The sequence below is a fragment of the Thermobia domestica genome, chromosome 5, assembly GCF_964235325.1.
Source record: "Thermobia domestica chromosome 5, izTheDome1.hap1.1, whole genome shotgun sequence".
Lineage (NCBI taxonomy): Eukaryota > Metazoa > Arthropoda > Insecta > Zygentoma > Lepismatidae > Thermobia > Thermobia domestica.
Window position 1 is genome coordinate 299251607 of NC_137458.1, and position 24209 is coordinate 299275815.

At 37.5% G+C, this 24209-nt stretch overlaps 1 protein-coding gene across 1 annotated transcript; it reads left to right on the forward strand.

The window, feature by feature from the left end:
- The first annotated feature begins 62 nt into the window (after positions 1 to 62).
- Blos2 (biogenesis of lysosome-related organelles complex 1 subunit 2) lies at positions 63 to 21141 on the forward strand. The gene is made up of 4 exons (XM_081760356.1): positions 63 to 355; positions 10110 to 10240; positions 15376 to 15487; positions 20554 to 21141. Exons 1-4 carry the CDS (start codon positions 307 to 309, stop codon positions 20688 to 20690), a joined length of 429 nt encoding a protein of 142 aa, XP_081616482.1. The 5' UTR covers positions 63 to 306; the 3' UTR covers positions 20691 to 21141.
- Positions 21142 to 24209: the final 3068 nt, after the last annotated feature.

Here is a 24209-nt window from a genome sequence, read left to right on the forward strand (position 1 = left end):
TTTTGCGCAAACGTGTGAGGCATAACAATCGTTTTCTTATCTATGCCTTCTAATATTCCTTTGTTTATATATAAATTTACATCCAAATGAATTTGCACTTGAAAATAATGTATCTTCATAATTGGTAACACTGATGTAAATAGGTATTGGACTTCGTTTGGTCATTCTGTTAGATGTTGACATCTGACCTTTATCAATTTTGTGCAATTAAAAGTGTTTAAAATCTAATTATTTAGCAGAACAATTAACTCGAATCTAGGCATAAATATCACAAGTATCTTTTCTATCTTGACGCTAAATACTGAAATGATTGACGAACCTGAGAGCGAAGGAGTGACTGATTCACCAAAGAAAGGTAAACACCATAAAAATATAAAAGAACCAGTTTTAATGTTAGATTCGTAAAGCAAGCCTAATTTGTGTTAACGAATATATAATGAATTTCGGTGCAGTTTTACTATACGGGTCCACAGATTGTAAAATGTACCAAAAAAATTGGGCGTCTTTAATTTGCCCATTTTATGTCGAGAACGGAACCTAACAAACCCCTTGCGGGGCTTCTAACCCGTTTCTACTACTACTGCTACTCCTACTCCTCCCACTATTACTACTTATACTGTGGATTCGTATAGTAATACTGCACGTGAATTTGAATTGGAGAATTTCAAAATCTCAACAGACAGCTTGAATCGAAATTCAGCTTTACTTTAGGTGGGCCGTCTGAAACTCCTTTATTTAAATTTTGTAACAGTTGAGCTCCTATCCCATGTACTATAGGTTTCCTTGTACTTTTGTTACTCGCTTCTTTCACTAAAATTTACTATGAACGGCTTCTCTGCAATGTATGACACCCGCAAAATAAAGGTAACTTTTTTTTTCCTTCATTTTACGTTTGTTGCAAACCAGAAAAGATCAATTCAAATCAGCTTAATTGTTCTAGTATGATGATGTAGCCCTAGTTAGTACAAAAGTTCATAATATTTTCACTTCTTTGTCTACGAAATGCATTCCTAGTACTTTATTTTAGCAGAAGTTGCATTCGTGGGTGCACATTCATTTTATGAGGGCTTAAACGTTATAGGTATAAATACAGAGTGCACACATACTATAACAAGGACAGTACAAAAAAAAAAAAAAAAAAAAAAAACACCAACCGACTTACGTCAGGTGACCATTAACAATACGAATTACATCTAAGAGAGTCAGAACTGAGTCAGTAGTTGGGGTAACTCGTAGGTGTATCTGTAGAGAGCAGGCGCGTCATCGTCGGTGGGTATACGCATAAACGACCTCTTCAAACTTAGAAATAAATGAAGATCTTGAAAATAAAACACTTTTCATACTTATTGCATATAATTGAAGAAATTAAGAATTTACTTTGTACTGGAATATTTCCTTCACTTCATAGCTTCCTAATGGACTATGTGGTTAAAAGCATTCACTTTGTATTACGTCTTATTGTTTCTTCCATAAATATTGCAAATCTATGAACCCCTAAACTGCACCATCTTCAATACAACAATACTAAATTGAATATGATTGTAAATGTAGATTGTGTTACGGTGGTGCTAGGGAGTTTGGTTCACTTTCGATGTAGTGGACTGAGTCCTTTTGTTCCATTGTTTTCACAACTTTTGATAAAATATCTGCTTTTGGAAAACTGAGCTTACAAAAATTGTATGGATTTTCTGTTAAATGGAGAGGATCTGTTAGAAATCAGGAAAACTGGGAAATGTCAGTTAATTTGAAAAGACCGAGAAAAGTCTGGAAATTCTGCCAGGAGTAAGAGAATTTCGATTTTTTCCTTAAGAATGAGATTTTATAAACATTTAAAATGTTAATTTTAAGATGATTTTAGATGTGATTGGGTGCTTGTTTTTTAAGTTGACAACTTACCTGTATTTGCCAATAACGATGTGTAACGAACTTATGTTCTGTAGTTGTCCCCATTATCTTTTTCTTTCATTTGTGCATGGAATATCGTATCGATAAATCATCCATAAAATGCAGTTTGATCAACGACTCAATAGTATATTCATTTTTATATACACACATAATTCCAGCCTTTTTCCTTTTTCGTTTTCGTTTCCACTAATTTCGATTTTGTCGCAGTTTTCTATTCTAAATTAAAGAATTTTAGAATTCGGTTACTCGTGTTTGAGCTTCTGTGCTTTCATTGTAATGTATTTTAATTTGCAATGAGATTTATTTCGGAAGTGCCTGTGAGTTTACGAAAATTCCTGATGAAGTTATACGCCAGCGTATGCATTGGATTAAATACTCAGTCGATAGACGGACTAATTTCATCAAACTCTTAATCTTTAAATATAAGATACGTCTATAAATACCAAAATGTACGTTCTACTTTGTGCTTATTATAATGCAATATTTAATAGTTGTTATACATTTATAGCTATATATGGAGCATTGAATTGTATGATTCAGAGATTTGGACATTACGGAAGTTAGAGAGATTCGAATTGTTGTGTTGGAGGAAGATAGAGAAGATAAAATGGACAAGGAGAGTAATAAACGAAGATGTTTTAAAACGGATAGGAGAGAAGAGGACACATCTACCCAGCATCCGTCGTAGGAAGGCCAATTGGATTGAATACATCTTGTGAAGAAATTGTCTTCATACCGGCACAGAAGGAAAGATGGAAGGAAAGCGAGGAGCAGGAAGAAGAAGAATACAGCTGATCGATGACTTAAAAGATAGGAGAAAATATTGGGAGTTAAAAGAGGAAGCTGAAGATCGAAAAACGAGGAAGAAACATTTCCAGGCCCAAATCTAAAATTTAAAAAAAAAAAAAAAATCATTAGTTCCAGAACCTGCCCCCGCCAAAATACTTAATAATAATAATAATAATAATAATAATAATACACTTATAGCTAGATACTTAATATTTTTCCATCAATAGTTACACATTTGTAATGATATGCGACAGAATTAAGTACAGCCAGTTTTCAAGAAAAGAGGTTGAGCATAGGACCAATAATATTTTAAAATAACACTAACTGCATTTATATTTATGCACTCTTTGATAATCTAGTATGCATATACTTATCTCAATTTCAAAAACTTCATCGAGTTCTTTCATATTTTTTGGATTGTGTTTGTCTCCGGTTTGAATTTATAACGCGTCTCAGTTTTTGTGAAGAGTCTTCGTAGCGCTTCGCATTTATTGTGGCCTCTGCAGTCGAAGAAGGTCATCGGACCTTGTGTGAATAGCTTCGGATTTCTTTGGCGGAGTAGAATTGGGTGTGTTTTTATTGTTTGCTTTGCCCTTTGCTCTCGGGCTCAAAATGGTGGCACCATGTATCGTGGTATCGCTGAAATGTATCAGACATGAAGACATTCTGTAAATCTTTTGCCCCTCCGTCAGTTGATGCCGAACCCACTTTGCGCTAATTTTTTGGAACTGCAGATGTTCCAACACTCACAGCCACCAAAAAAAACGAACCGTATCTCTCTGCCCTTCTTTGCTTGCCTTCATTTCTAATGCTGGATGAACACTCTTCTCAGTTCGTTTACCTATAGAGCAATAAAAGAACAACTGTGTGTAGCTGTGAGTTGTCAGTATGCATTTCTCCTCCTGAGAGATGGCAGTATCGATAAGGAACAGCAGTGTTGGAAGCTTTTACGAGGAATATGTTTTATGGACGTTATTCGGTTTTCGTTTGACTGCTCCTCATAAAATAATATTGATTTGTTTCCAGTACACTGTGGAAGTAACAGATAATGAGCAGTTCCTGTTCTAATGTTAACATCGTCATACCTTTGCTGAAGAACAAAACATCGTTACTGGGATCTCCATCATGTTCGTTGTTCTATATCTTTTTTTTTTTCCGCCAAAATTCTCATTAAGGAAGCAAACAGTTTCTTCGTACTGGCGGTTCATTAGCACGTGTTACACTGAATGAAGGAAATTGATCCAAGGAATCGAGCATGTTCCAGATGTTATGCGGGTTTAAAATATTTAGCATGTTAGTGGTAACTTAAATACAAATTCGGTGACATAGTCGGTGTAGCTTTCAAACAGTGGGTGTGGTAAGTGAATACCGAGTGGGGAGTTTTCTTACACCGGTGTAAATAGGAATAAGCTAGTCTTTGGCGATTTTCTGTGGTGGGGATTTACTGTACTTTCGCGATAGTATTCGTTGCTGGAAAATAGAATTTTGTAAATACCCAAATGCGCGAAACTAATAGTTAATAGAAAGTAATAAATACATTACTATAAGAAATTTCAAGATGAATAAATAGCAACTTAAGAATGACTATATACGCTTTTTTATAGGTATTAAGAACGCGATCATGTTTCATTATTCACGTGTTTTACTTCATTATTTTCGTTTCATATCTTAGAAATTTAACAATCCTTAAACACGTAGACTAAACACGAAAACTGTCCATGACCCAGAAAGAAAAAGTAGCAAATATAGGTTAATTTGATCAATGGATTGAAACGGCATACGTGACATATATATATATATATATATAATCGTTAACAATAAGCTTTTATTTATAACAGCGTATTATTTAACTAAACTAGAAATACAGATCACTGTTTTAAAATAATAACCGTGTAACAGTTTCGCCAACTAAGTGAACATATTAGCTTCATGAGACACTTTAAGAAAGAAGAGGGAGTCACATCTCAATATAACAATCCCAGAAACTGGTTCTGAACGCTGATTAGCTGGTCAGAACGGACTCAGCCAATCAGAACAAAAGTTGACAAATGTGAAACTAAACATAAATCCTAGTTATTATTATTACTATTATTATTATTATTATTATTATTATTATTATTATTATTATTATTATTATTATTATTATTATTATTATTATTTTAATAAACGTTACTTTGGTCAATGATCTATATTTTCAGTTTAAATTATTTAGGACAGCAAAAGTTAATATGAATAAGTTAGCATATTATTGTATAAAAAGGCGGTCGAGAAGCGAATGGAGGGGAGGGGCGAGAGGAAGTGAATAGTAAGAGCTTTCTGCTGGTTTGGCGTGGCTGTTCAAGTTGCAGAGGCATGGTCGAAAGTGAAGTGGTGGTTGTAGTTGTGGTGTTCGGTGTATCCAGTGTTCCTGTGCAAGTAACAAGCATGTCAATTTCCAAGACCACGTTCAACCCTTCCTGATTGTTAGATGATTCTTTATCATGTAGCGTTCGGAAAGTAGCAGGTTGCAAATTTTTTGCTCACTGCATTTCCCGTAGCGTCTTTTTGCTGAGTAATATGGGGTGGCAAGTGGTAACAAGTCAGGTGAAAGTTAAAAAGTAGTGACGACGCTAGACGGGATGCAAGGAATGAGTACCCCCTGTGCTATCATCTGCCCCCCAGATGTGTTGCATTCGAATGGGGATCAAGTAATATAAAAATTAACCCACCCTCCCCCAAAGAAAATCTCTATCCCTCCACTAGCTCCCATAAGAAATTAAATCTGTCGTCGTCACTGGTAAAAAGCATATGTAGATGGTCGCTTCCATCTCAGTATTAGGAGCAATTAGTGCCTTTGTGAATCAAGAAAACAAGCCAGTACTGACTTGCTCTGACTTACAATGTCATCGTATTTGTACCTCATCTGTACAGCACTTGAAAGTTTCTGGTGATGTTACGTGCTCAAATGTGGATTGTACGATGCAAGTGAGACGAGACAGAAATGTTTACAAGGATCCCTAATAGCAGATGGCAGATGAAATTCTTACATACCGGTATGATCTAAATTTTATTGCAGGTGCTTTTACTTACGCAGTAATAGGTTGCAGTTAGAATTGAAGAAGGTTGTAATTATTTTAAACTAACTGTATGTAAAAATTGTACTAACCTTTTTGTATACGTAGTACACTATGTTCCTGGGTAGTATTATTTGTAATGATATGAAGTGCGAACGTGAAATAAAAGTAAAGATAGGATGGCGAAAGAAGCCTTTAGGAGGAACAAGAGTGTTATGTGGAACCTTAAATATGGAGTTGGAAAAAAAACCTCATAAAATGGTTCGTGTGAAGTATTGTACTGTCTGGGTCAAAAATAAGGACATGGAAATATGGTTTTCGCAAAAGTGATGAAAAATGAGTAGAAGCGTTTGAAATGTGGGTGTGAAGAACAATGGAGAGAATTAGCTGGATAGAGCGGGAAACGAATGAGAGGGTGTTAGAAATGGTGGGGGAGAAAAGAGCAATTTTAGATAATTATTGAGAGAATGAAGAGAAGCTGGTTGTGACATTGGCTAAGAAGAAACTATATCATGAAGGACGTGTTAGAGAGTATGGTGGCAGGAAAGAGAGGGAGAGGGCGAAGGAGACTACAATTAATGGACGACATCAAAATAAAGAAATCGTTCGTGAAAATGAAGAGGTTAGCGGAAGATCATGAAGCATGGAAATTTCTGAAGATATATTGCAAAATGATACGAACAATCCAAATATGTGACATGACTTTAGTTGTGACATTGGCTAAGAAGAAACTATATCATGAAGGACGTGTTAGAGAGTATGGTGGCAAGAAAGAGAGGGAGAGGGCGAAGGAGACTACAATTAATGGACGACATCAAAATAAAGAAATCGTTCGTGAAAATGAAGAGGTTAGCGGAAGATCATGAAGCATGGAAACTTCTGAAAATATATTGCAAAATGATCCGAACGATCCAAATATGTGACATAACTTTAGTAAACGTACATCACGGGTGGAATACATGATATATAGAGATGCATAAGTATATACAGAACATGGATAGTTCAGTCATTTACAGGGCTAACCAAATTGAATATGAAAAACAACCAAAACAACACGATAGTGACTGTTGCAAAATGATACAAACACAATACAAAAACCAGTTCTAATAGCAAATAAATGAGCCACTGCGTAACACCAAGTTCAACACTCAATCAAACATGTTGTCTACCAACGTTTGTAGTAGAGTCACATCAAGTTTGTAGTTGAGTTGATTCCATCCAGCGATGGTGGCACCTGCAACTCACGAACATTGTTGTAATTGGTGCCTTTCGCGTACACTGAGCGACACAATATTCCCCATAGATTTTCCATCTAGTTTATGTCTGGGGAATTGGAAGACCAATCAAGGACATTCAAGTCTTTCTCCAGAAGCCAATCCCTGATGGTTCCAACAAGGTAGATAGTGGCATTGTCGTGCTGGAAGATCCACTCAGGACCAGCATTTTGCGCGGCGAATGGCAAAAATTGTCTGCAAGTACCGTTTGGGACGTGGTTAATGTCATATGAGATGTAGGAAATGCGAGGTTTATTGTACCATAATAACCAAAGCCTCCCTCCCACACCATTACCGACTGTCCTCCTTGCTGTCGCTTAGAGAACATCTGATCCTCCTTCCGCAGATCGTGTCAATAGTATCGCCATCCATCGGGACCATCCAAATTAAATTTCTCCATTGAAGATGACAGGACGCCAGTTCTGCTTCCAGGTCACATGTATTTTGGCCTAAATCACCCGTCGCTCCGTATGCTGCGCGGTGAGCCATGGCTGACGTTCGCACTTCCTGTATTGGACATGATTGAAGCGTTTCACACCTCTTTGATTGGATAGTATTATGTACACGAATGTTAAGGTCTCGTGCCAACTGCGTAAGGAATATTCCACCACTACATAGTTTTCGAACAACCTTTCTTTCCTGTTATGACTCAGCCATCCTGATGATTTCCTTATTCCAGTGGAATCCCAGGTTTAAGGAAATTATTCACGATATAAGCAGTCCACCCAATTCGACGGGAAATTTCATTAACAGATACACCTTCTTCTTTATATGCCACTATTTGCCCCTTTTCGCACTCAGACAACACTTTGCCACGGTCCATTATGCTTCTCTTACTCGCCACCTCACACAGATGTCCTTGCCGCAGTACACTCCCTTACACCTCTATCACTCGTCTGCTATACATCTCGCCTTCTCGTCCAGCGCCCTCTTGTTCCGTAGCAGTGACCTAGCTATGTGTTATTACGCACTTGTCTGTGTTTGTATGATTTTGCAACAGTTCTCTTCTTCTGCTTTCTCATTTTCGTTTGGTCGTGTCGTCTATATGTGCCTATTTCTAGAGTATCTGTTTTCGTATAAACATAAATACAACACCGTGTCATTCACCCTTCCTTCCCTTTTCGGCTTTCCTTTCTGATCACATAATATGACGATATCTTGTATCGTTCGTACCATTTTGCAACGCACCTTAGTTCGCGGCAAGTGACCTGCCAATAATGGCAGGATACCTATGATGATGATTATACGCAAATACAGTGTGTCTGTAAAATGATGGTGAGGTTTTTAAACAGTCATAGCTTTAGATCAAAGCATGGTAGAGAGAGATGAATGACACGTCAAGTTAAAAAGAAACTCTTCAAGTTTACCAAAGGTTACGTGCGGACACCAACAGGCTCGAAGGCTAGCGAAACAAACACGTCCAGGACGGTCATCAGTGTTTGATGAAACGATTAAAGCTGTGCCAACAAGTTTCTTGCATAGCTTGAAGAAGTGTTAGTTCGGAATTCCTAAAACAACTGTTCACAATGTGTAGGCGGTTACGTTTCACTGTGTACAAAAAGTCATTCTCCTTTGGAGGCACACAATAGCTTAAATCACATTCACAACGTGTTCTTATATCGTCCTTTTGTGTCTCAACAGTAGTAATTCAATATTTATCGCTACTCATGGAAGGAATACTACTTCGTGGGTCATTTGAGATATTAAGATGTGTTTCATGCGCTCGATAAATAACTAAAATATTAAATAGTTTATTTTTGTAAGCATATATCGTTATTACTCCGAGATTTTCTTTCCTCAGTACAAAGTTTGTTATAAATACATGCAATATGGTATGATTACAATATTAGCAATTTATATCATATTATAAATTCAATATCTTTGTTACTTCGAATTTACATTGCCCAAGTTTTGGTTATTTATAATAAATTACAAAGGTGCTAATACGTATAACAATATAAGTTGACTACACCACTGGCGTCTCTGGCATGTAAAATTTGGGGGGGGGGGACATCAAAGAAATTGATTTAAATGGTACTTCTAGTCCAATCTATTTATTATCTTCGGTTCCATTTTTACCCTTCTGCTTACCTTCACGGATCCCCTGAGATATATCAAGAACTTTGTTACAATCGTTTCACAGCCTGAATATTATATTCCAAATAAAAAAAATATTATTATTTATATGTTATTCTATCGTTAGTAAATAATTAAATTAGAATAAAATATTAAGTATTTTGTATTTCAAAATATTGGGGGGGACGTGTCCCCCTCGTCCCCCCGCCAGAGACGCCCGTGGACTAGACTGAATTTCGCATTGATTTTATAGATGCCGTCAGATGCATGCAAAAGATCACGTCAAGAGAAGTTTCAAGAAGAATTTGTTTCTAAAAAAAAAAAAAAAAAAAAAAAAACCGTTTAAGTCCAAAATAATAATTATATAATTATATATTTTTTTAATTTGCGAAGTGCACTTATCACACTGACGTAAACCTAATTTTGTGGGTGAACGTTGAGGAGTGTGATACCCCAGTATAATAGTTTTTTTTTAATTTTTTTTTTAAAAATACGTTACTTAATATATAAATTGAAATTATCTAAACCAAACCCAAACCACTTGGCGTAACAGCCCATTTAAGGGCCTGAGCCGCTCCAACGCCATCTGTCAGCAACCGGCTGAACTACGTCCAGCTTAGCGACGACACTGCTTCGCCTTGTCACTAACCGGCGTATCGGGAGCTTTCTAGACCTAGTGGCCGTCACGTGACTCCCCAGTTTGCCTCACGACACTGGGTGGACGCCGAAAATTGGGACGCACCGGCCGAGAATCGAACCCGGGACCACGCGGACGCTGTAACCACTAGATTACGGTGTCCCTCAAGCACAAAGCATATGAAGATGGTTTAAGTCATTGGGCTCTTGAAAATGGATACTCGCCAAAAATATCGGAAATTGTGTCAGACTACTAGGAATATAAGGAAATTAATACAATTTTTATCTTGTAAATGTAATCCAATGTAATGTAATGTATCTTTAAAATGTAATTCATATAATCTATTAGTAAAAATGACTATGTACCGTTTTCTAGGACCTACCTTATCAACCAGCACAAGCAGCTTTGAAGCTTTGGACCCTCATGATCCGAACTTAAGTCGCTTAGCTACAACTATGTTTCAGAAGACTGCAGATTATCTTTGGGGTGAACTCACAGCCACTCAGGTATTGTGTGATTTCTTATTCATGTTCAAAATTATTGTACAGAAATTATTAAAATATGTGTTCCTCTTACCTAGGAATGACTCCAAAGTTGAACCTTGAATCTCGGAATATATTTCCTGAAAGGGTTTGTGGAGCAAGTTCCAAAATAGATTTTAATTCCTTGTCCGGAAGTGATTCCACTCCTTCAGGATTAGAAATATTTAGAAATATCAAAGTACCCCTCATGATTAGTAAATTAAGAATATAATATGCACTGCCCAATTATATCCTATATCAAGTTAATAAACCCAAAAAGTAATTATTTCACTATAAATATCAGTGAACCTCACTATCACGCCATAGAGTGATCGTAAGACAGTGTGAGTTACGTGGCCCTCACACCTTAAAAACAAAGGCCAAGTCCTGGCAGCACCATCTTGCCAGGGCCGTGACGTATGAGTTTCATGACTCTCACACACAGCAAGCCCCGGCAAACAACATCCAGCCGGAGCCTTCTCTCCTCTCATTACCCGAGCCTTGTCGTGGCTAGAGGGCTTAAATCCTGAAAGGTGACCAATTGGGTTTATATAGCTACAAAGAAAGAGCTGTTCGGATTGAGTAAATGAGCTCAAATTACCACCACGACTAGTTTCCCCTAATTAGTAACTCAAAATCTTTTGAACGTTTTTGTACCGTGTGACGTATTAAACAATTCGTCTAGATAAACAATTGACGAATATATAATGAACGTACTGCTCTCACAACATATATAGGTGAAATAGAGGAAAATATAGAAATTGAAATACACCGAATGTATCATATCTAGCCATAACAATCGGTCATATTAGTTGTGACACCAAATGATTAACTCTTGACTGGATATTACGGATATGCTTTTCTCAACTTTATAGGTCCACTAATATAGGATATAATTGGGTAGTGCATATTTATATTCTTAATGTACTAGTTATGCAGTTCACTGTGATATTTAGGACACATAGGTCAAGTTTTCTATATATTTCCAACCCTGAAGGGATGGGGTCACTTCCGAGCAAGGAATTGAAACCTGTATTGGAACTTACTCGACAAATACTTTCAGGAAATATGTCATCCTCAAATTCAAGGTTCAACTTTGGACTCATCTCTAATTAGTATGACTCGATATATAAATACTTATCAATTTAATGGAAACATCTGAAAAAGTTCCAACCTAACAGATTAACATGATGTTGGACCTCGCCTTCAGAACAGCTCTGATGCGACATAAAATGTAGTCGTAAAGGTCGTGAATGCTAGCAAGTGGAAAATTGTACCATGTCGCTCAGCGCATCACTCATCCGTGATAAAGGATTGGGGGCGAAAATCTGCGCCGTATTCGTGTCTCCAATACGGACCACAGAAGTTCAGTTATGTTCAGATCGTGGGAGTGGGTGGGTCAGTGGAGGTGTTCAGCTTCCTCCTGATATTCCCCAAACCATGCCGTAACACTCCAGCTGTGTCGTATAAATGGGAGCATTATCATCGTGGAATATTGCCAAGAAACAACATTTGAAGCATAAAATGCATATGGTTCCCTAAAATGGCAATATATTCACGGGCCGTGACGCGACCGGTAGGCGGCAGTACAGGACCTACTGAAAACCAGAACATTGCGGGCCACAGCATCACAGAGCCACCGGTATGTTTCACCGTTGTGCGGAGACAATTTGAATCATGTGCTTCTTTAAGCGTCCGTCACACATTAACATAGTGCTTAGTTTGAAAGAAGATGGTCGATGGTTCCTGTTGTCACGGTCCATTTTGGATAATCAAGGCACCATTAGCGTCATGCTAAAGCGTGATGGTCTCTTCTCAGCATTTTCTTCTGTACAACCCTATCCCGTATTTGCATGTCATGTACGGGGCCGCGGTTGCTCAGTGGTAGGGCGTTCATCTCTGGTGCTTGGAGTCCTTGGTTCGACCCCAGCTCGCGCCAAGTGAGCTTTGTGGTAGACAAACACCATTTGTGTGGGTCTTCTCGGGACTCTCCCGTTTCCTTGCAGTTTATTCATTCCATCATTTCATTCATTTCTCATCATCACCGTCTTCTTTAGCCTAGCCGGCATAAACGTGGGACGTAAAATTTAAGGCTTTTTTTTATGTCATGTAACTCACAATAGATTGCGATTGTCGACATAAGCTGTGGGAGATGCTGCATGAATTTCCCGGTCACGTGCACCGCAATCGCACGTCGATTCTGAGTGACAGTCCGCTGTAATGCTCGGTGAGACCTCGACTGGAGGTTTTCTTTCGAGTACTGTTCCTCTTCGCCGATGTAGTTTTGCCGTAAGTTTTGTAGGCTATCATCACCCAACACATTTGCCACTTTTGTCACTCACACCAAATACTTGACCGCCAACAATTTGCCCTCTTGGGAAATCAGAGACCTCGTCCATTTTAAACTATCACCACTGCTTAGTTGATAACACATTACCATGTTACTGCTTCTCACGTAATACGGAGATTGCCATAACACACCATCACCAACACTCCGGCTCTGCGATCGCAGCCTGATTTTGGGAACCCAAACACATGACGTATTTTCGTTTCATTGATAAGGATTACTCTAAGTTACGTTGGATTTTCTACTATTCTTAATATTTTGCTCACATTTACTTTGTGAGTTTCTTCAAAAAAAGAAATTTCTTCAGGTTAAATCTTGAATCTCGTCTCTTCTCTACATTTACTTCTGTTCATCTGACAACGGTAAGGACGAAGTTCTCTAATGTTAAAATAGTAATAATCATAAATTGCGAAAAGTAATGCAGAAATGTGCCTTTCGAATGGCTCTTTAGGTCTCCTAAAATATCTAGAAGATTGTTTAACTTATTTTATGGATGAAATGTTGATCTAAACAAGTATAGAAACTATGGTGGAAAAATATAGCAGGCAGTCTGAAGATGATGATGAAACAGTTTCCGGATTATCTAAGCATTTCAACGAATCTTAACATTTTATTCCATGAAGAAAGTTGACATTCTGCATAAAACTTCGTTACTACTAGAAAGATTGTCTACGAAACCTACTACATCAGAAAACCAAGAAACTAAAATTACACCTAGATAAAAATAGTCCTGACAAACAGTGGGATTGTATCATTAATTTATCTACTACTAGCAGATTGTCCGTTCTTCTCACGGGAAGAATACGTTTCATTTTAGACATAAAGGGCAATGGGGGCTGAATTTGACGAATAAACGACATTGGAAGTGTCACTGTTCGTCCCAACGACCCCGAAAACTATGTAATCGACACTGATCGATATCGATCAGTTTCGATCATTTTTATATACACTATGTGATCAAAAATATCCGGACACCTGTCTGAAAATGACTTATAAGTTCGTGGCGCTCTCCATCGGTTCTGCTGGAATTCAATATGGTGTTGGTCCACCCTTAGCCTTGACAGCTTCCACTCTCGCAGGAATACTTTCAATCAGATGCTGGAAGGTTTCTTGGGGAATGGCAGCCAATTCTTCACGGATTCCTGAACTGAGGAGAGGTATCGATGTAGGTCGATGAGGCCTGGCACGAAGTCGGCGTTCCATAACATACAGAAAGTGTTCTATATGATTCAAGTCAGGACTCTGTGCAGGCCAGTCCATTACAGGGATGTTATGGTCGTGTAACCACTCCGCCGTAGGCCGTGCAGTATGAACAGGTGCTCGATCGTGTTGAAAGATGCAATCGCCATCCTCGAATTGCTCTTCAACAGTGGGAAGCAAGAAGGTTCTTAAACATCAATGTAGGCCTGCGCTATGAGAGTACCACGCAAAACAACAAGGGGTGCAAGCCCCCTCCAAGAGAAACATGACCACACCATAACACCACCACCTCCAAATTTTACTGTTGGCACTACACACGCTGACAGATGACGTTCACCGGGCATTCGCCATACCCACACCCTGTCATCGGATCGCCACATTGTGTACGGTGATTCGTCACTCCACACAACGTTTTTCCACTGTTCAATCGTCCAATGTTTACGCTCCTTACACCAAGCGAGGCGTCGTTTGGCATTTACCTGCGTGATGTGTTGCTTATGAGCAGCCGCTCGACCATGAAATCCAAGTTTTCTCACCTCACGCCTAACTCTCATAGTAATTGGAGTGGATCCTGATGCAGTTTGGAATTCCTGTGTGATGGTCTGGATAGATGCCTGCCTATTACACTTTACGATCCTCTTCAACTGTCGGCGGTCTCTGTCAGTCAACAGACGAGGTCGGCCTGTACGCTTTTGTGTTGTACGTGTCCCTTCACGTTTCCACTTCACTATCACATCAGACACAGTGGACGTAGAGATGTTTAGAAGTGTGGAAATCTCGCGTACAGACTTCTGACACAAGTGACACTCAATCACCTGACCACGTTCGAAGTCCGTGAGTTCCGCGGAGCGCCCCATTCTGCTTTCTCACGATGTCTAATGACTACTGAGGTCGCTGATAATGAGTATCTGGCAGTAGGTGGCAGCACAATGCACCTAATATGAAAAACGTATGTTTTGGGGGTGTCCGGATACTTTTGATTACATAGTGTATCTCCCCATTCCCCAAGTTGCGGGACTGAATTTGGATTTAAACGGGAACGGACGTGTCACTGTTTTTCTCAGTGGCCCCGAAAACTATGTAATCGGCACTAATATCGGTCAGTTTCGATCATTTTTATATATATATCTTCCCCAAGTTACGGGATTGAATTTGTATTTAAACAGCATCGGAAGTGTCACTATTCATCTCAACGACCCCGAAAACTATGGATTCGACACTGATGTCGGCCATTTTCGATATTTTTTTAAATATCCTCCCCTCCCCTAAGTTACACAGTCAAAGTAAATTGATGAAAACCACTCCAGCCTCGAACCTCGTCTCTGTTGAAAATTTGATAAAGTTCAGTTGGGTGTTTCAAGAGTTATGAAGTTCCAAACATAATTATGATCAATTTTATTCTTTAGAAGATAAGAAAATCGTAAACTGCGCCTCAGAAATTTCATGTTCTTGTCTACCAAGCTGTATTTATCAAGAAAGTTTGGTATTTGGTATTATTATTTTTTTCCGCTTTCTTTTTATTATTATTCAATAAGTGATGTTGCATCTGTAAATCTTTCTTTTGTTGTTACAGGAGGATTATCGCCTGTTAGAAGCCATGAATAGAGCAACAATCACAAAATATTCGGATATGAAACAGATTTCGGGGAATGTGGCCAAAGCACTTGTAGATTTAAATGAAAAATGTAAGTATTGTCAAGAACAGTATCTGAGGTTTCCTAAGGACATGCTCAGCAAACTCCTTTTTGTAGTTAAAATTGTTCCCAATTAGCACGTTAAGAAAACTAAAATTATACATCAAATCACTCATCTGAAGTATGGTGACCCAGATTTAGTAAATCAAAGAACAGGACACATTTCAAACCGAAATAATTTGACAGTCCATTTAGGAAGTGTTTATTTTAGAAGATTTTCTTCAGAGAAACTTTAAGTAAACAGTTGTGAGAATAGTATTGCAAAAGTACTGGTAAACCAGGTTGAGCACGGTCAGAGAAATTTTCCCCTGGGCCACCTTCTGAAATCATCACTGCACCTAGGTTATTCATGCCAACAAGGAAGAAGTCAGTAGATTTTCAAAATAGCCAGAGTTTTATTCATTTAATCTTATTCCAGTTTTAATTTTTACATTAGTTTTGGCCATTGTTGTAATTATCTAACTATGTAAGAGTTCTTCCACGGTAGAGTGAGTCCCACACATTTCCGAAATATGTGATCCCAGGTTCAATCTCAGGTGAATGCTCATAGTCTTAAAAAGAGCTGAGTCACATTATAGTGGTAGACAACGTACTTCTATGACATTGATGTTACCTTAAATGGAAAAAACAGTATTCAGTAAATAAATCAGTGTTTAAAATAAAGTAGTATTGTGTATTTTTTAAGTGTGGCTACAGTAACAACGAAATGAAAAAATGAAGGATCATACACGAAAAGGAAAAATAACTCTGCGTTAGAGAAGTACAGGAAGCTTATTTAACCCTCCTCTTCAATTACTTGTAAATGTGCTGATGGTTTAGCAGTAACTTGATATAGTCATCGCTGAGATTGAAAAGAGATGTGTTGGTTGAACTTGCATATGTCCGTCGAGTTTCACTGAAATTCTCATAAGCTGTACTGTTCTGAAAGATAATATTTGATATTAATAAATCTTAATTAGAATGCAGAAGTAATGGATAATTTGTTGTAGGTAAAACTGCATTTAAACCCTGATTCTGTGGATGCATGGGTAGATCAGGGTTTCTACTGGTTACGGAAGTCAGGAAAAACTCAGGGAAATTTTATAAAATATTTTTGCTAACGTTAATCGTACCTAATTTCAGCTTAGCCAACGATTAACGAGCACAGTATGGAACGTGTTCAGATTTTTATGGGTGGTAAGTGGAATGTACGTATGAGCAATTGATTAGTATTTGTCTCTATAGAATAAATGTTTTCATATATAAGTATTCACTGTTATTTATTCCGTATTTATATGTCAATGTTATCGGACACCTCTCATGAAAGTCAGGGAATTTCGTGCCAATGGTCAGGGGAAGTCAGGGAAATAGATTTCTCCAGATCAGTAGGAACCCTGTAGGTAATATTGACTTATGTTTGGCCAACTTGACCTTCAGCTTTGTTTAATCTGTCATATATCTGGAAATCTCTTATTTCACCTACATTTAGCGTACACACATATTTCTGTATCTTAGTGCTTCAGGAAAAGCTAGTAGTAGAGGGAAAGTTTAAACTAAAAGTAAATAATATGGAAACAAATAAATGAAAAGGGAACACAAATAATAATAATAATAATAATAATAATAATAAATGATTTTCTTTCCTTTAGGATACAAGGCATAATCGCGTGACTTGAAACAAAAGATGCATTTCATTTCATTTATAAAATTAATGTTAGTTATAAATACGTTAAAGTTTCCATTTTTTGTGTAACACGTAACTATGTATTGTAATAAAACTAAATAATGTCAACGTTCCTTTCAATATTTTCGTTTTTATTTATTTATTTATTTATTTATTTACTTATTTAGAGACCGACGATATTGGTAGCTTTGCAATCCTCTGATATCTTTGTCGAGTCAAACGTCAGCTTGTACTACTAGATCGAGCGGATAATTTACATGTTAATTTTATAACTTCATCCAAATATTAAATTACACAGCTTCTTTAAAAGAAAGAAAGAAAAAAAAAACATTGCAAAATTTCCGGGGACTCAGTGTCTCTGGGAAAAAAAAAAAAAAAAAACACTAGAATTTGAACAACTCAAGAAACGATAAAAGTGTTTACTTAAAGAGAACTTTGCATATTTAAAATCTGGTCGCCCTTATTACTTTAGAGATATCAATCACTACTGAATAATTCTAAGTATGAAAATACATACATTGACTTTATTTTACTTCTATAATATTAGTTATGTTATTTAGGGCGCTGGCTATTCATCCATTCCTGCCCTTTTAATGATTCAAAGAACAGTTTTTTCATTCAAATAGAGAAAAGATATTGAAATGTTTTCGGTAGAGTCTAAGTCCAGGATTTAGGGCCTTCACCTATTTATTTATAAAACTAAATCTTTATAATGGTTTTACAGAGTTTCTTTGTAACACACTAAATGTTTTCCGAGTTCAGTGATTCCTTAGCACACACAATACGTAGTGGGTTCGGAAATAGGTTCAATTTGTAGTACGCTATGACAGGAACCTCTTCGTTCATTGCAGCCTCCGGGGTAGGTGATTAAAAAAAGTGAAATGAAATCTTTGAGTCTTACGTCCCACGGTTATGCCGGTTAGGCTAAAGGAAACTGTTATGATGAGTAATGAATGAAATGATGGAATGAAGAAAGTGGGAGGAAACGGGAGATCCCCGAGGAAACCCACGCACACGTGGGTGATTAGAAGGAGTCTTCTTTGTCCATAGCGACCTCGAGAGACAATTGTAGGATTTCTTTGTAGCTCAATTCAGCCCGGGAGAAAGGTAGTTGTAGGGTATCTCTTTCGCTCAATGCAGACTCCAGAGATAAGGTTTAGGACTGTCTATAATCCATTGCGGCCCCCGAAGAGAGTTATTGGTAGGTTAATAATCAGCTGTTAACTGATGCTTCTGTTCAGTTGAGGTTCTCTTTTATGGATGTCTTCTGAAGGGGAGGTCCGTAAGGAGATGGTCGTCCATCTTCGGTTTCCTTTCGAACCAACTTTGTGTCTTCCTGGTATCCTCATTCTATCTTCTGCTGGTGATTATATTTGTATACAGTAACACGTGTTCGTGAATGAAGCATATGTTTATAGTAGTTGTTTAGACGTGAGGGTATGAACTTTACAATATTGAATAACATACTGTACTAATTAACGAACTTTTTTTTTTTTTTTTTTTATTGTAAGTCAGTCTCATAATTTACTTACATTTTTGTTTCCTTTTCCTCGTTGTTGAGTGCCATTTCCTCAATTCCAACTTTTTTTTTTTTACACGTCATTTTAATAAAAAGAAGACATGCTTTTGTATTAGTCATGTCCGTTTGTCTGTATGTAATTTTATAGATTGGAAAACGGTTAGAGATAACCAGAGACTGATTTGAGATTCAGAAAGCCAAAGGGTCAGAAAGGTGCAGCAGATTTTCTTCTTCTTCTTCTTCTTCACAGTGACATATCAAGAACCAGCAAAAATTTCCAAGTAGCTAATAAACGGCTCAAGGTGGATAAATTATCGTTGCACATTCAAGTAACCAAATGATCAGAAAGATGTAACGAATAAAATCTTTTAACAGTGGCTTCCTCCGAAACAATCAAAAATTCTCAGAATTTTACATTTTATTGCAAATATCTCATTAATTTGTTAAAGACAGACAACTTATGATTTCAAATTCATGTCCCCTAGACCCAGAAGGGTGCACCCGTTAAAATTGTTTTCACAATGACGTCCTTGTAGGACCATAAAAAATATTCCAGAAATTTATCTTTAAATGTTGGTAGCTTTTCAGAAAAAGAAAAGTCTTTACTTACATATTGTTTTGAAATTTTCATTCCTTGACTATTCTCTTCAGTAAGCAGGATTTGAACTCGCATCAGACAAGTTCTTGGATGACCAGCCTATGTCTTACACCGCTCGACTTGACCAGCCGGCACAAAAAAAAAAAAAAAATCTTAATTTAAAGACGACAATAAACAGTGTGGAGTTAGTAAATATGGAAGTATTAAGTGAATGGCACCCTTGTAGGATACTATTTTCAGATTTATGACGTCAACGCCAGTATTGTCGGATTCAGGCCTGTATTAGGGCGGCCTGGGCCCGGGCGACAAATTTACAGGGGCGTTATTTTAAAAAAAGTCAGGATCGCAGTATGGAATGCGAAAAGAAAAAGACGGTCCACAAGAGAGAAATTTAAGGTACGGAAAACAATGTTGGTACCACAACGCGACCGAGTATTCTCTTTAGGACGTTATTGATTCTAGAAGGAGCTGAGGCTTGCTTATTGGCTGCCAGCGTAATTTGTCCATTTGGTTCAGTAGGCCCCGCTCCGTTACTGGCAGTTCAATGTAAGCGGCCGCGGCCGGATTGTTTTTTTGCCTATACGTAAAAATTTGATTTAAATTATTCGCTGAGCAAAACAGTGCGTTTATTGTAAAAATAATTAACGTGTAACAGTTTCGCCAAGTATTCACTTTGGATTCATCAGACACTGTGAATACACAGGCAGTTACCGATTAAATTTAAGAGCAATCCCTGAATCCTAATCGGTTACTATAGGCTACTACACCAATCCCCTTACATTATACCAAAAATTAAAAACAGAAACAAAAGTCACTGTTTCCCCCCCCTCGCTCCCCCGTTGACTCTATATACATTCATTTATAATAACTAAGTCTAATCTAATGAACAAAATAAGCTTTACAATTAACGTCTTTAAATATGGATAGTAATTAAATAATATATAAAATTAAAGGCCTGTACTAAATATGAAGAAGTACGAGGGGCGGCAAAATTTTCTTGAATCTAGGGGCGTAAAATACCCAACTACGGGCCTGGTTGGATCGATCATATAATCCTCATCCTGTTCTTTCGGAGGAAATTACTGGCAGAACATGTGAAGTACTTGTTTTCTTTATTTGGGAGGAAAATTAATTTATTACTATTTTGTATTGTCTTCTTTTGTATGCAAATGATTTCACCGACTGCATCAGATTGCTCTGTAAACGTTCTGATATCTACAGTTAATCTGTGAATAATTTGTACACTAATAACTTGTATATCACATTATATTTTTCAGATAAGAGCTTGCAGCCATATTTGGAACAAATTGATCAGATAGAGGACAGTGTAACGAAGCTAGAGCAGGCAGCATACAAACTAGATGCTTACTCCAAGAGGTTAGAAGCCAAGTTCAAACATCTTGAGAAGAGATAAAAGCTTGGAACTTTCCGATTTACATAATAATACGCCATTTTATTAATAATTGTTAATAATTAATATATATGTGTATATATATATGTATTTGTAGGTCTGTAAATACTAAAAACTGGATGCCCACCTTTTTTTTAAGTTAAATAATCTTGATTTTCATTTCTAAGCGGTATGCTATGGAATGTAGTTTCACAATGAAATTATTGAAATAAGCAAATACATCCTTATACTTTGTAGGCGTCAGTGACCATATAGAACTTTAGAAAAGTGGACACGCAGCTTTTTCTACTAATATATGAATTGTTAAGTATATTAACGATTGCAACTGAGTTTTTCAGCTGCTTTGTACAATAAAAGCCATGGTTGTAATCTCAAAAACTTAACTTCCCTGAACGAGATTTGGAAAGGAAGAGCAGCTCGGCCGTGAAAAAAAAAAAAAAGAAAAAAAATCAAATTGGAAGGGACGTGGATGGTGTTCCTTCTTTTTTTCCGTCCGCCATAGCTGAGTACCCTTTATAATTGACTTGAGAAATTAATGAAGATAAAATAATCAAAGTTTTCTCTCCCTTTCTTAATTGGCGTCGATTTATTTTATCCTCGTGTTTGTTGTAGTTATTTTACGTAATGGAGTTCGGTGTATCTTGTCGTTTATGCCAGAAAGAAAAGTATATACGAGGGGTGATCAGAAAGTAAGGTTGCAAAGCCTGCACTAAAATGTGTATATATTATTTCGTACAACCAATACAGCCAACAGATAATACATACATTAGGTTATTTTCCAACATAGTCTCCATATTGACGAGGAGATGAGTTTGAAGATTTCCACCTCGTAAACATACTGTCCTTTGCGTGTTCAGCCACGTTGTCACGTAGTGTTTCATCTCTTCGTCTGAAGCGAAGCGACGGACTCCTAAGTACCGACATTCCCAATTCTGCCATCAGATGCCGTAACATGATTCCCCTGTTGTCCTGAATCAGTTCCTCCACGCGAGCTGTGTTCAAATCTGTTAATGCCGTGCTGGGTCGGCCACTGCATTTCTCGTCGGTGACGTTTTCTCTACCAGCCGCAAACTTTCGACACAATTCTGCAACATACTGACGAGACATTATAGTCTCTCCGTGAACCTCTACCAGGTGTTGGCGAATTTCAATCGCGTGTTACATGTTTCGCCCATAGAAATCGAATAACTGAGGAGACGTCTTCCAGAGATCAGTTTTTCAAACGAGTCATCATTTGTGTTTACCTACAACTAGCGCCGTAGGTGGTGGGTATCTGAAACTGCACAGTTGCCAACTCCGTATATTAAAATTACCATATATTCCTCATTTCTCTGTAACAGACGAAACTCCAGAAATATCGGCCGTGTAACCTTAGTTTCTGATCCTCCCTCGTATATTACCCTTTCCATTGAAGAACGTAAATTTTTTTTTCAGATCGATACGTCAATAGCATCAGTAACATTTAAAAATAATTCTGTTGCATCAATGAAACATAGGATAAGATAGTTATACTCTTCGTAACTAAAGATCGACTAAGGTGTTCATTATTGCAATATTAGATCCCATAGTAAGTTGAAGGGTTAATAATCATGTATATAATAAATACGTTCACGTTAGGTTAATATATGATCGGATTTTGTTCCTCCATAGTTCCTATCAATACCTACGCTTATTTTTGTTTTTAATAAAACGTTGATGCAGCAATGGAAAAAGTAATTTAAATATTTCCACTACTGCTATATTTTATTCCCACTTTTAGCAAGCTCCCTGGTTTGGGAATGTAGGAAGCCTTCTCTGTAGTAGACTTCTTTCACTTCGCCATTCTCCTTCTTGACCTTTTCTCATCATATATATCTTTTCATGCTTTATCGTGACATTTGTTTCTTACGGTCATTTAAATATAACTTTGAATTTTCAAGTAAGCGTGCCTTTTTTTAATTCTTTCTATATGTCCATACATGAATAGCGTAGATTTTTCTATTCTTTCCCCGTCGGCGCTTTCTTGGTTGTGTATTCGTGTGATTTCATTCTTGTTTGATCTTTCGAGAATTCTTCTGAGGAATATCATGTGCGCTGCTGGATTCTGTTACCATTATTGTCCATGTTTCTGTAGGTTATTGAAAGTATAAGGTACGTGTTGTATAGTAGCATCAAGAATCTTGTAGTTGTCATTAAAAAATCGTGGAACTCTACAATATTTCTCCATGTAAACATAGTCTTGAAAAGGACATGCAGCAATTTTTTTTTTTTTTTTTTCATCTTGCAAGGAGTCAAACTATGTGCAACTTTCTGGGTCGTCTTGCTTGCTACCTGGTATCGCCCTCCCATTGAAATAAAGAAAATAACAGTTTCGCCGCTTCCAAAACGACAGATTCTTGTGGACGAGGAGGGGAAGCGCGCCAAAATACACGTTTCGAATGAAGAGGTTCACTATTTGTCCACTTGAGCAAACAGCAAATAGAAAGATGGGGTTGCATGGTAACCTAAGTTTTAGATATGTCTCGATCCCATATCAAGTGTTTCATGCACTGATAAAATCTCTTCCTTCGCAACAAAATTACTTTTCTTCAGACCAGTACGATTCAACTAGTTCCTTCTCATGCGACGTCACGGATTCCAGGAACCACTGACATTAAGTTTAAAGCTCCTCCTCGCTCATAGCTACTGTGCGCGATGGATTTCGTGAATTGGATTTCAGGGACTTACAGACGCCGTATGGACATTGCCGACCAAGAGTAAAGACTTCCCAGAATTCACCGCATTCATAACTAGCCATCGATTTTTATCTTCTCTCTCTCAACATCTTCGGTCTACTGCTTTTCAATACGTCCGTGTTATAACATATCTCCAGAAACCTTTGTTACCCGCTTGTTGGAGGATTTGTTGTACCGATTTGCAGTACCTTTGTAGTAAGTTCTTTTTCCACGATTAACTACTGAAGTACCTCGTGGCAATAAATATATGCTGCAGCAACGGATTAGTCCTGCTTTTGAGAATTTCTAAATTTATTTTTTATTTAGTGGAATATTTTATAAAGTTAGTATCTGTGTAAGAGATAAAGATGATGATTGTTAACTATATTTAAAAGTTTTCCACGCACTACAATCCTCAGCTGTCCTTTTTGTTGTAACATAAAATTTACTGTCTTTAATATCATTCACTATAGCAATATATATATATTTTTTAAAAAAATCGTATCATACGAGGGGGGACCCAAAAGAAACCGGATTGAAAGAGCGCTGCCGTTCCTAGGCGTAGTAAAGAGTTTTCCTGCTAGATGGGTCTAGTAGAGACCTTCCCAAATCAGTTGGCCAAGTGGCGTCTGCGTAGGAGGTTAACGTTTGATCGTATTATTGTCTTTCTCAACTGTTCTCGTTTGCCGCCTGCGAAATCGTTATGGCAGATTCAAAGGAACAAGGAGTGTGTTTGCTTCCTACTTGGAAAATTGGAAGCGAAAACTTACCAAATGCTTCAACAGGCTTTCAAGAAGGATGCTATGAACCGCACACATTTTTTTTTAGT

Bases quoted from the DNA above. Each gene is read 5' to 3' on its own strand.
- Blos2 (XM_081760356.1), top strand. From the start codon at position 307: ATGATTGACGAACCTGAGAGCGAAGGAGTGACTGATTCACCAAAGAAA. The intron at 356-10,109 runs GTAAACACCATA...ACCGTTTTCTAG, and splicing joins GACTGATTCACCAAAGAAAG to GACCTACCTTATCAACCAGC. The intron at 10,241-15,375 runs GTATTGTGTGAT...TTGTTGTTACAG, and splicing joins GTGAACTCACAGCCACTCAG to GAGGATTATCGCCTGTTAGA.